We start from the raw sequence: 12,107 nt of genomic DNA on the forward strand, positions 1-12,107 counted from the left end.
ATCATCATTTCTACTTTGAACCCTAATTTTATATATGTCAATTCCCAATTTTCTTGCCCACAGTAATTCTTTCATCACCAAAACCCTAATTTTACCCGTATTCCACTTGTCTTTAATTATTCCATTACTTGAAATTTGATCATTCAAATTGTGTTACCGATTACTATACATAATTTTGTTTGATCAATTGTTATTAAATTACTTTAAAACATGTAAAATATGAAATCTTGTATGTATAAAGTCCGATATCTAAACAATTATCAAAAATATAGAGTCAAGCGTAGGATCTCGATAGCATATAGCCGAATTTATATTTATTCAAAAACGGACTCAAATCATATATTGTAATACAACATTACAATCAACAAAGTACATATTTACAATGTTTTAGAAAATCAATTAGACTAAAACTAAAGTTTGGAAAGAATAAATTCCTTCAAATCCTTGTCTAATTCAATTATTGTGTAAGGTATCAATCAGGCTTAATTCGAATGGTTGAAGGAAAGAATTTTAGTCTCCTGCACTCACCATACCCAACTCTTTTTTTATTGCCCTATTTTATTTGGCACAAAGAAATTCATTTTTTTTCTTCTTATTAATGGACCAAAATGTTGAATTTTTATAAGTGTTATATGTACAATTGTACCCATTTTGACCAGTACAATTATTATTATTATTATTATTATTTTTTTTTTATAAAAAAGAGTCTTCAACAATTTTTACACGTAATATTCATTTCAAAATTTGACATTAATTTTCTAAAATCTTTAACTTCATTATTTAGTTAATAATTCATTAAATAACCTTGTTTAATTTAAATTTTAACAAATTGAATTATTAAGTGAATTTTTTTTTGAAAAATATTAATAATTAATAAATAAAAAATAGAAAATATTTTAGTTAATATAATAATTCATACAAAAATAAATAAAACAAATTATTTAAAATACTTTACCAAACAAGTTATGAAAAGTAAAATTATTTAATAAAAAAACTTATTTTAATTTTAATTTATTCGTAATTCATATACATATTAATCCATCAAAATATTAAAATATTCCTCCTATATTTTTATAAATTTAAATTTTAAACATAAAAAAATCATAATAATTAAATAAAAACCAAAATAAGTTATTTTTTTTAATTAAATCTATTTTAAAAATCCAAAAACATCTAAGTTGAAAAATTACTGATATTTTTAATATATCGAAAATATTGTACACAAAATGTCAAAAATGATACCGAAATTTTCTTTATTGTAAAGTACAATTTTTTAAAAAAAAATCCAAAATAATATTTATAAATTAAACAAATATATAATACTTATAGATTCAAGTAGACTACTAATCTTAATATATTTATTTTCTTTTTATAAATATTTATTATTTATCTAACCTTAATAGATTTATTATTTTTTGTCAATATTTGACATGTTAATTTTATAATATCGAGATTTCGATATACAAAATAACATTATAATTTTTCTTATATTGAAATGTATTACAAAAAAAATTGCAAGTATAACATACCGACCCAACTAGGGGTGGGGAAAATTACCGATATTAAAAGTATATCGAAAATACCGTACCGTAATATATCGAAAATATCGACTTTTAAGGTATACCGAAAAAAAGGTAAGGTATGATACTGATACCGTAATTATTAGTACGGTAAATGTATGAGATTTTTAAAATTTTGGTATGTCGAGATATACCGAAATAATATTTATAAGTTAATATATATATATAATAATTATAAAAAAATAATTAAATAAATTTGAAATTAATTTAATTATAGAAATATAATTTTTGAATAATATCAAAATATAATTATACTGAAATATTATTCAATATATACCATCTCTACCTTACCGATGGGATTGATTTTTTTTAAAATTAATATATTTTTTATGTATCAAAGGTATAATACCGATACCGTACCGAAAATAAGGTATACCAAAATTAAGGTAAGATAAATGTATAAATTTTTTGTATACCGAAATTAAGATATATCAAAACAAGGTATACCGAAATCAAAGTAAAGTAAAAGTATGCATTTTTTACATACCGAAATTTTAGGTAAGGTATAAGATATAAATAAAATATTAAGGTATACCGTACCGACCCATCTCTAGACCCAACCTAATAAGACACCCAAGTACAAGCCCATAATGCAACACAAAACTTGTCCATTATATAGCACTACAAGGGTTGCATACAATTAAAGAAGCCAAGGAAAAACTTCTTAACTGCTTATGATGTTATGTGAGATAAATTTCTGTCATTAATTTTCTCTTCATAACACAAGTTTTTATTTCTTATGATTTACCATGCCATGCTATTTAAGGTAATTCCTATGTTGTTTTATTACTAATTGCACGGTTAAAAAGAAGAAGCAGTTTTATCAACAATGAAAAGTCGGTCATTATCTCTTATCACTTCAATGCTATCAATTTCTGCTCCTTGATCGTCTGTAATTACCACCACATTTGTCACATTAATTCCAAACTTTTCACCTGTCATAAATTTACCCCCAAACAATTAACCTATTTTCTTTTTTTCAAATAACCCCACATCAAATAATAAGGCTTTGTTTCTAACCTGCAATTCGTTTGAGGTCATGTAATGAACTTGGCAAGATAATAAGCCTTCCAGGTTCACTGCAACAAGACTCTTTCCTTTCAACAGGATGTCCTCTGTAAATACTAACTCTCAGAGAAAACAACCTGTCCCGATCGTTGTTCCTCTTCAGAAACTCATATTGTGAATTATCCGACATCGAAATCCGATGCTCACCAACTTCTCGTTCTTGCAATATTGCATCCCAGTTCATTGTAGACTGTTGTCTTGCATCTCCAATTTCAGCCCCATTCGAAACAAGGAGTTTCACCATTTCAGCATGGTTCTCTTCTATAGCAACCTGGACTGGAGTTAGACCTTTGTGTCCTTTCGAGTCCACGTGGAGACCGTGTTTTAACAGCTCTTTCATGACTGTTAGATCGTTTCTCTTTGCAGCTGTGCATAAGAGATCGCCTGCTGTGTATGGATCGGATATGGCTGCACAATGGTAAAGCATGCCGAATATGGAATGGTGTTTTGACTTTATTGCATCCCATAATGCTGTGTTACCCTCTAGATCTGTATAATTCAAATTTCCAAATATTATAAAGTAGAATTGCAATTCTGGATTGGGAATGGTGGAATTGGAACTTTAAAAATCATACACATTCAATTACTTATTTGAAATTGGACCATCGATTTCAATTCTAATTTCAATTCAGTCCGAACCAAACACAGAGGAAAGGTTACCTTTCAAGAGAATGTTGCAGCCATGTTTAAGAAGCACAACCACACACTCTTCATGCCCTTTAGATGCTGCTATATGCTGATATTAGAGAAGGAAGATTTCAAGATTTTAATGCCAGAAAATTGAAGTACAAAATATGAAAAAGAAATCAAGAGCTTGTTTGATGAACGTCAAATGACCAAATATCCCTGATATTCAATCAAGGTGTTCTTAGTAAGAAATTAAGAGAGACCTCAACCTCCCAGTTCAAGGCTCTTACCACTTAGAATCATTTATAAGGTAACGAACCATAAAACCAAATCGATTTATACCAGTGCAGTTCTTCCCATGGGGTCTCCAATGTCAGGATCTAACTTGGCTTTAAGGAGCTCATCAAGAAAAGCAGAATTACCCGTGCTGGCAACAGTCAACAAGTTGATAGACAAGTTAAGATCACAATCTTCTTCCCCCATACCATCAAGCCAAATATCTCCAATGTTTAAATCCTTGAGCTTCTTATGAAACTGCAAAACTAATAAACACAATCACTACTACTATTCAGGAAATTGCAGAGATCAAGCCAAACGAAACAGACCTGGAGGAAGTTTTTGAAGATAGTGACATTATCTTCTTGCCTGGTCTGCATTGCCTCAATAAGAGCACTAGTTTTCAACTTGAGGAGCTGAGTAAGAGTCTTGGTTCTGTAAGTAAAGCAGACAGGTTTACAGCATAAAGCTCCAACTTCCCCAAATATGTCACCTGAATGAAAAGTCCCAACAACTATCTCTTTCTCCGTCTGATCAGATTCTATCATTTCTATTTCACCCGACACAATAATATAAACATCTTCAGGAGCTTCATTTTGCATTACCACATCCTCTCTTGGTGGAATGTATTCCGCTTTCATATCCGCAACCTAAACAAATTCCTTTTCACTTTTATCAGAATCGCGAACAGGTTAATTACGAGAGACGGTTTGTAGTTTCCTTACCAGGAGAAGGATGATTTCTCGTGAGACATCCTTGAATAGGTAAACTTTCTCGACTGTTGGGAGGAAGAGATGCTGCCGAATGTTTTTGCAAATGGACTTTGGTAACTGCTCAATTAGTTGTTGTTGGTTCAAACTCTCTGCCTTGAACCTCAAACACATGTATGCCAATATCTGCTCCTTCAGCCGCGGAGGCAACCTGTTTCTACATACGAAACTCGATGCAGCCTCAATACTGTTCCTCTGATTGTAATAAACAAACAAAAAATCGGATAAGACAAATGCATAAACTATTTGATTCTAGCTAGATGGGTGTTCAATATTGGGTATGAATCGAATATCCAACCGAATTTGAATTCACCCAAGTTTTCGAATTTGCTTAAAAAAGAATAAAAATTTGAAGAACCCAAATCCCAAATCGAGAACTCGAATAACGCCCATAATTCTAGCGGTTCTTCCGACTGGTAATCTTAAAGTTCTTCATCATAGATCGATTGATAAAGAGAAAGAGAGAGCTTACGAATTCCATGGTGCGACGAGTGCCTTCGACGACGAGATTTGTCATGTTACCGATAATGTAAGCTGTGAGGCCGAGATTGAAGAGCATGTAGAAGATGATGAAGATCATCTCGGCGGCGTTGACGGCGTGTAAGTCGCCGTAACCGACGGTGGTCATGGTGGTTATGGACCAATAAATGGCGGAGATGTATCGGATCCAGAGACCAGTCTCTTCGAAATTGGGAAATGCAGAACCGATCCATGTCTTCCCTTTGTGTGGGTATCTGTCTGCTAGCATGTAATACAGGCAACCAGCACAATGAACTAGAAATAAAGTTACCTGTAAATATTTACAAACCAGTCACTATAAAATTCAAATAAATATGTGGCTTCATTGTAAATTTTTTTTTTTTTTTTTTTTTTTTTATCGATCCACTGTGTTGATGAAAAAATTAGAAATACAATAAACCTAGTTAAATCCGGCCAACCCGTTGGTTGGACCGGAAATCCGGCAACTCGGGTCAACCCAGTGGTTTATCCTATTTTTTATAACAAAAATCATTTATTTTCTTTCTCACTTATCACTTTCTCAATTTCCTTTCCCCATTTTTTTTTGTTCCCATTGGGTTTATTTATTTATACTTTCATGTGGGGGTAGATTATCGATTTTTAGTTCTAGACACTGAGAATCAAACTCTTCCTCAAGCTTCACTTACTATCTGAACTAGCTAATTTCGCTTTTACGAGGCTAAAAAAATTATTTAAGTTGATATTGTAAACCATAACTTAAACATAGTTTCTTCTCTAGATAAAAACAGAGTTATCCAAAAATCGGAGAATGTAGTTTGATTTGAAAGCCTTGTCCCTCGCATAATCTAGTTTAGTCTATTTTATTTCAAATTTGTTAAGTTATTGTCATCATTTTCTTGTCAAAATTTGGTTTATTTTGAGGTTCATACTTTATATAGTTGATGACAGTAATTTGATATTATTTTGAGGTTCATATTTTATATAGTAATTATTAGATCTTTGGGTTATCTTTTTATGTGTAGTTTGATCATGGATTATGTTTGAGAAACACCAATATATGCAACACCAAATTCATAATAGTTTTATGTGTATTTGATCCATGACTTAAGAGCTTACGCTATTTTAATTGTGTTGTCCCTAATAAAGACAATGAATAAATTGTAATTGCGAAATAATATTTTGAATTTTGATCTCTACTTTGACTATTATTGTATAAACAATAGATTTTTTCTTCTTCTATTTTTGTATTATTATTATATGAAATTCACTAGTTGAACCAGTTGACCCGCTGGTTGAAATAGTAACTCAGTCCCTTTACTGGGTTGATGATCGGATCGAGTTTCAAAACTATGATGAGAATAATTGGAAATATAAAAAAAGAATGTTATTTTGTTTTTACTAAATTAATTAAAAAAATGTAAATACTATGTTAAAATAAGAAGATGTGCATTAATTGTTAGTGAGAAAACTATAAATATGACTAAAATTGTGATAATTGAAGTCTCATATAAACAATTCAAAATTCAGCCCTATTTAAAGTTGGAGACTTAAATAGTAATTGACTAAAAAAAATTATTATTATTTTGGTGATTGCACTTACAGAAAGTAGTCGGCCACATCTAATCCAAAAGTAACTGAATCTGATATCCTTTTCTAACCTACAATATACCAAATAAGAAAGACAATTTAAACATGATCAAAACAAACAAATTTATCTGATCAGATAAGTAAAAATTTGAAGACTACTATTAAAGAATGACTAACCGGGTGAAGAATTGCTTGACGCGACGAATACGCCAAAATCTAAGCATACCTAAAAGAGAATACGAAAGCCCGGCTTGGTGTTTGTTAGTGACCAAGTAAGCTATTGCTTCAAATGGGATTGACGATGCAATGTCCATCAAAAACCATGTTGACAAGTACCTGAAATTATATTATCGTCTTAAATGATTGTATTAATTAAATTGAAATCGTATTTTATCATAATTTTCGGTAAGTTTGCAGTGTTAGATAATTTTTTATTTTATTTGTGTAATTTGTAAAGTTAAAATCAATACATTTTGTTTTTCAATTTTTATTTGTGATCGAAGTTTGAATATTTTTGTTAGATGTGATTAGAACTTTAATTTGCGTTATCTCATATTCGAACTATAACACTTTTAGTAATTCAGATTTGGCACTGGATAATTGTGTGATAAAAAAAATTGGAACCTTAGGATTTGGATTTGTAGATGGATGTTGGTTAGGAAAAAGTCTCAAATGATTAAAAATATTAATGTTTCAACTCCATATATTATAACGACTTAAGTTTAAACCCTAAATAATAATTAATTTTTATAAAAATAAAAAAAAGGCTCTTATAATTCTTGACTAAAGAGTTGTGAACAATTTAGAACTTTGACCACTAAAGTTTGTAGGGATAGACAAATATGGGCAAATTCTCTAAGAAAAGAAAAAAAGACATGCAATGTTATTTTCTTTATTTAAACATAGAACATGGAAATGAGTTTTATGTCTTTCAAATTTATTACAAAAAATGGAAAGACATATTGACCTAATCATGCTGTTGGGATATACAAATTTGATAATGGTCTGCATATACTTTTAGGACTATATTTATTTTTACCAATAAAAGATTATATATGATAAGATATATGCAAAAATTAGGATTAATTGTTTCATACCCAAGAATAGGATACCCTTTTGGATGTAATGAAAAAACAAATTATTTCACTTCACACTATAACAAATCTTAGAATCAATAAATACATCTTTGTTTTATATGGGATTAAATAATAAAAATAATTGTGTACAATTATTATTATTATTTTGAATTTTGTTTAAACATGAGATCTTGATTTCTCAAACAAAACTCTTTTCTCAGTTAACTAATTTATAATAATAATTTTATATAATTAATTATTTAAGAATTGAAATTTAATTTTTAACTTTAAAACCCAATCATTGTTTAGATGAAACAAGTAATTAAATGAAAAAAAAAATTTATAAAATTTTTTATTATTCAATCTCACTAAAATTGAAAGGAGATTACGATTGGAATTGTACTAACTTCTCGTATGATAAATTTTGAGTTGAAAATAAAACATTTACGATGAATTATTTACTTACCTCAACGCGATTTTCCTTCTGTCGCGAACAAGAAGTTGTGTATTCGGATCAAAATAGGCAACAAAAAACGTGAGGACAATATCGACAACGAAAAAGAGATTAATGATATTATCAGCTATAAACAAAGCCTTTTTAGGAGATGACTTGAGAAATGCAACTTCAAAAGGGTATACCCATGCTATGTAGAACACCAAAAACACCATTAATGTCTCCCAACATCTGCATGTTACAATTATTAGTTTAATTAAATGTTCTATTATATACATTAATAATAATAATAATTATTAATCTAGAACCTGTATTTGGAGTCCATTGGATAGATGATTGAACTTCCTGGTGGAGATTGAGTTTGAATTTGATCAGAATCATTTGTAGAACCAAGTGGAGGAAGAATAACCTTGGATAGATATCTCAAGTTGAATCTTGGAGAAGAAGATGAACAAATCTTCATCTTTTGATCAATATCAACTTCATGATGATGATGATGATGATAATAACCATTGGTAAAGGTGGAGATTATTGTTTCCATTTCTTTCTTCTTCTTTTTTTTTTTTTTATCAAAACCAGACAACTCAATCTTAGAGAGAGAGTGGAATGAATCTTGATTTGGTGGGTGATGATATTATTATTGGTGTGGTAGGGAAAGAGAGATGGTCCTCATGTATAGCTATACATAGAGTGAAATGGAAACATCAGAGCATTCATTTGGCATTATATTTGAGATAAGGTTCTTTTTATTTTGTTCTTTTCAATCAATAATTTATTTGTTTTATTGTTACTATTATGAATAATGTTCTATTCGGATGATGGATGCACTATTAACATTTTTGAAATTTGATAAGTTGATTCCCTTCACATCTTTAAATTGAATTAGTCTTTTCTGGAATTTCAGATTATACACATTACACAAGATTTTAAATAGAGAAAGAGTGATATATAGAATAATAAATGTCAGATTTATCAAATTGGATTCCTTAGTTGTGTCAAATTTAAATTTTGGACTTCTTCTTAATTTTGAACATTAAAATTTGAGACTGGGACTCATTAGTATTGTTATAGTTATAAAAACGAAGATTTTATCTTAATAGTTTCAAATATAGTTAACTTATTATCTACGTGACACTTATAAATAAATAAAAAATTCATATCAATAATTTAACTACCGAATTTTAACGAAGTTAGAGTTTTTACTACAAATTTCTTAAAATTTAGTAGTCAAAACTCTCGACCACTGAAGTTTGGTAGTTAAATTAATGATATTAATCTTTTATTTATTTATTTATAAATGTTATTTAAATAATAAGTTAACGTCGTTTGAATCCGTTAAAGACAAAAACTTTGTTTTATATTATTTTAATAATAAAAAATCATAAATGTAAGATAAATAATAAGTTAACGTCGTTTTAATTGTTAAGAAAAAAAATCTCGTTTTCTTAATAATAAAAGGTCATTAATGATAAGTTTGAAAGTAAAATCCAAAATTCCAATTAACCTAAACAAGAAGCCTAATCTGACCATTTTACCGAATAATAATATAAAAAAAATGCTCAAGACATTGCAACCTTTATTCTCTTTATCCTAATTTAGTAATTTTTTATATAAGTTTCTTTATGAAAAAATAAGATATATAACAAATAAAATGATGTGATATTTAAATTATAATAAAATGGAAGTGTAGTTTTATTTTTGAAGCATTATTTTATATTATTGTCTTATATATCTGGTTAGTATACCACAACACATTAGAAGATTTTTGAGCTTATCTATCTATATATAATGATGCTTAATTTTTAAAGTATCCGGATTGCCAGGTCGAGAGTTATGGTTAATTTGGATACTTGGATTGGATTGTAGGTTGACCCGTTTTTAAATTTAAAACGGTTAAAAATAAAATTAAAAATGCTAGAGGTATGTTTCGAACTTGCAATCTAATAAAACAAATACAACTCTTTAACCAACTAGGCTACAAAGACTTTATATTTTAAATTCAACACCAAATTTGATAAACGCAGAACGTTTTAATATTAATATAAGTTCAACTTTTTAACTAACTAATATATAATGATGTTGAGTAAATGGATATTTGAGTCGGATGGTGGGTTGACTCACCCATAAACTTAAAACGGTTAAAAATAAAATAAAAAATGTTATCCGTTTTTCACGGTTTTATATTATTTTTCGTGCAAATGCACGGGCTAAATGCTAGTTTTATATAATTTATTGTATAATTAACCTCGTTAAAAAAATTGAAATTGAAAATTTTGTCATGATTATTTTTTAAACTGCCAAATCTTTTCTTATATTTAAAAATAGAAAAACAAATAAAAAGAAAAGAAATGGCTGAAGCAGTCATAAATATATTTATCAAACCTTTTAAAACTATTCATTTAAAAGTCTTTTATATGCTAATTATATATATATATATATATATATATGGACCATGTACCGTCTCTTTTTCTCTTTTTTCTTTTCTATCTTGTGGAACCAAGAATGAGAATCAATATAAATATATATATATATATATATATATATATATATATATATATATATATAAAACTATTTTTGACTATGTGTAGACTTTTAATTTATTAGAACTATTTATATTTTTATATATTTGATATGAAAAATATAATAAAAAAAAGTGATGAAAAATAAAAAAAATTAAAAAAAAGTGAATAAAAAAGGGTGTTCTTTTGTATCAAAATTGTAGAAAATGTCACAAAAATATTTCTAAATAAACATTTTTGACCAAATAAATATTTTGTAAATTTTTGCCATTTTAATAAATAGTAATAAGAAGTTCTGTTTATTTTTACTCAGAGGAAGATGATGACAATATGAATTATCATAATAAGTGCATTTTCAAACCTCTTGAAACTGAATAATAAAAAACTTTAATAATTTTAAAAACAACATAAATTAGTTATACATGTATTTATAAAAAATTTAAAATGGAGATAATAGATGAGACAAGGATAAACTAATAGGATTATTACATATGTATCATTAAAAGAATCAAACAACATTCTCTTACATGGCTTGAGACAAGATTCTCATTATCTTGATTAATTAATTAATAAGGAGAATTGACCAAGAAAATTGAGATTAATATTTAAAATAGGGCAAAGAGTATTTATGATTTTTTAATTGAAAAAAACTTAAATAATTATATAACTAACTCAATTAAATGTATATATTAATAAAAAACTATTTAAACGTATACTATCAAAAATGGATTATTTAGTCTCTTATTTCTAAATTTTTATTATTTCTAGGTTATTTTCTCTTTATTTTATTTTATTTTTATTTTTTATTTATTTTTATTTCTCTTAGTACTCAAATTCTCATTTTTAACATATTTTAACAATTTATTTGTGAATTTTGTTCTATTTTAATATTTTTGTGAAATGTTTATTTTTATTTAATTTATTATGAATAAAAATGAAACTAATAGCCTTTTATTTAATTTTTGATTCAAGACCTGTGACAGTAGTAAAGAATATTGTTTTTTTTGTCTAATATTTCATTATTACTCTTTCGTTGTTTTTCATTATTTGATTAATGAGTTGTTATTATTATCCAATTTTTTATTAATATTTTTTTTTATTGAAGAGATGAGTCACTATTAAATGTAACCATCGAAACCAAACTATTTTAAAATAATTAATAATCAATGTTGATATCGAAATATATAATACATAAAAAAATATATATCTATAAAATTAAAATAATTAATGATTATATATAGAGAGTGAAAGAACAAGAAATAAAAAATGATAAAAAAGAAAAAAATAATAAAAAAATAATTAATAATAAAACTCATATAAGAAAAATAAAAAAATCTATGTAAAAATAAAAGTAAATAATGAATTTGATTAATTAATAAAAAAAAGAAAATATATCAATATTTAATTAATAAATATATAAATTAAAAAATAAAAATTAACTATGTTAACTTACTACGGATAAATAAACCAATTTTTGTATAATATATATATATATTTAAATGATTTTTTATTAGTGTAAACGCTATAAGCGAATTAGTTGCATAAATACATACGTCTAAATGATTTTTTTTTTAATTGTCGCTTAAAATTGACATAAAATACGAGAAAAGAAAACAAAACTCACTAGAAAAACATTATAATTTGAAGTGATACTAATTTTCGTAAAATAT

General features: G+C 27.0%; 1 protein-coding gene across 2 annotated transcripts; it reads right to left on the reverse strand.

The window, feature by feature from the left end:
* Positions 1-2,170: 2,170 nt before the first annotated feature.
* LOC124919023 (potassium channel AKT2/3) lies at positions 2,171-8,583 on the reverse strand. 2 transcript variants are annotated; one of them, XM_047459135.1, is made up of 11 exons: positions 8,227-8,583; positions 7,931-8,149; positions 6,566-6,724; positions 6,402-6,459; positions 4,794-5,111; positions 4,277-4,516; positions 3,881-4,201; positions 3,618-3,809; positions 3,309-3,384; positions 2,601-3,137; positions 2,171-2,470 (listed from the first exon to the last, which is right to left on the reverse strand). In XM_047459135.1, the coding sequence occupies exons 1-11, from the start codon at positions 8,457-8,459 to the stop codon at positions 2,382-2,384; spliced, it is 2,442 nt and encodes an 813-aa protein (XP_047315091.1). In that variant the 5' UTR covers positions 8,460-8,583; the 3' UTR covers positions 2,171-2,381. The 2 variants fall into 2 exon arrangements, with proteins under 2 accessions (XP_047315091.1, XP_047315090.1); XM_047459134.1 differs by having other exon boundaries at positions 2,216-2,515; positions 8,227-8,579.
* Positions 8,584-12,107: the final 3,524 nt, after the last annotated feature.

The sequence above is a fragment of the Impatiens glandulifera genome, chromosome 1 (genome assembly GCF_907164915.1).
Source record: "Impatiens glandulifera chromosome 1, dImpGla2.1, whole genome shotgun sequence".
Classification (NCBI taxonomy): Eukaryota; Viridiplantae; Streptophyta; class Magnoliopsida; order Ericales; family Balsaminaceae; genus Impatiens; species Impatiens glandulifera.

What these genes read in the sequence shown, in the direction of transcription:
- LOC124919023 (XM_047459134.1), bottom strand. Translation starts at nt 8,459, where the DNA reads ATGGAAACAATAATCTCCACCTTTACCAATGGTTATTATCATCATCAT. An exon ending in GAGAAATCATCCTTCTCCTG is followed by an intron (nt 4,202 to 4,276) that starts GTAAGGAAACTA and finishes GAATTTGTTTAG; the next exon opens with GTTGCGGATATGAAAGCGGA. An exon ending in TGACCTCAAACGAATTGCAG is followed by an intron (nt 2,516 to 2,600) that starts GTTAGAAACAAA and finishes AATTTATGACAG; the next exon opens with GTGAAAAGTTTGGAATTAAT.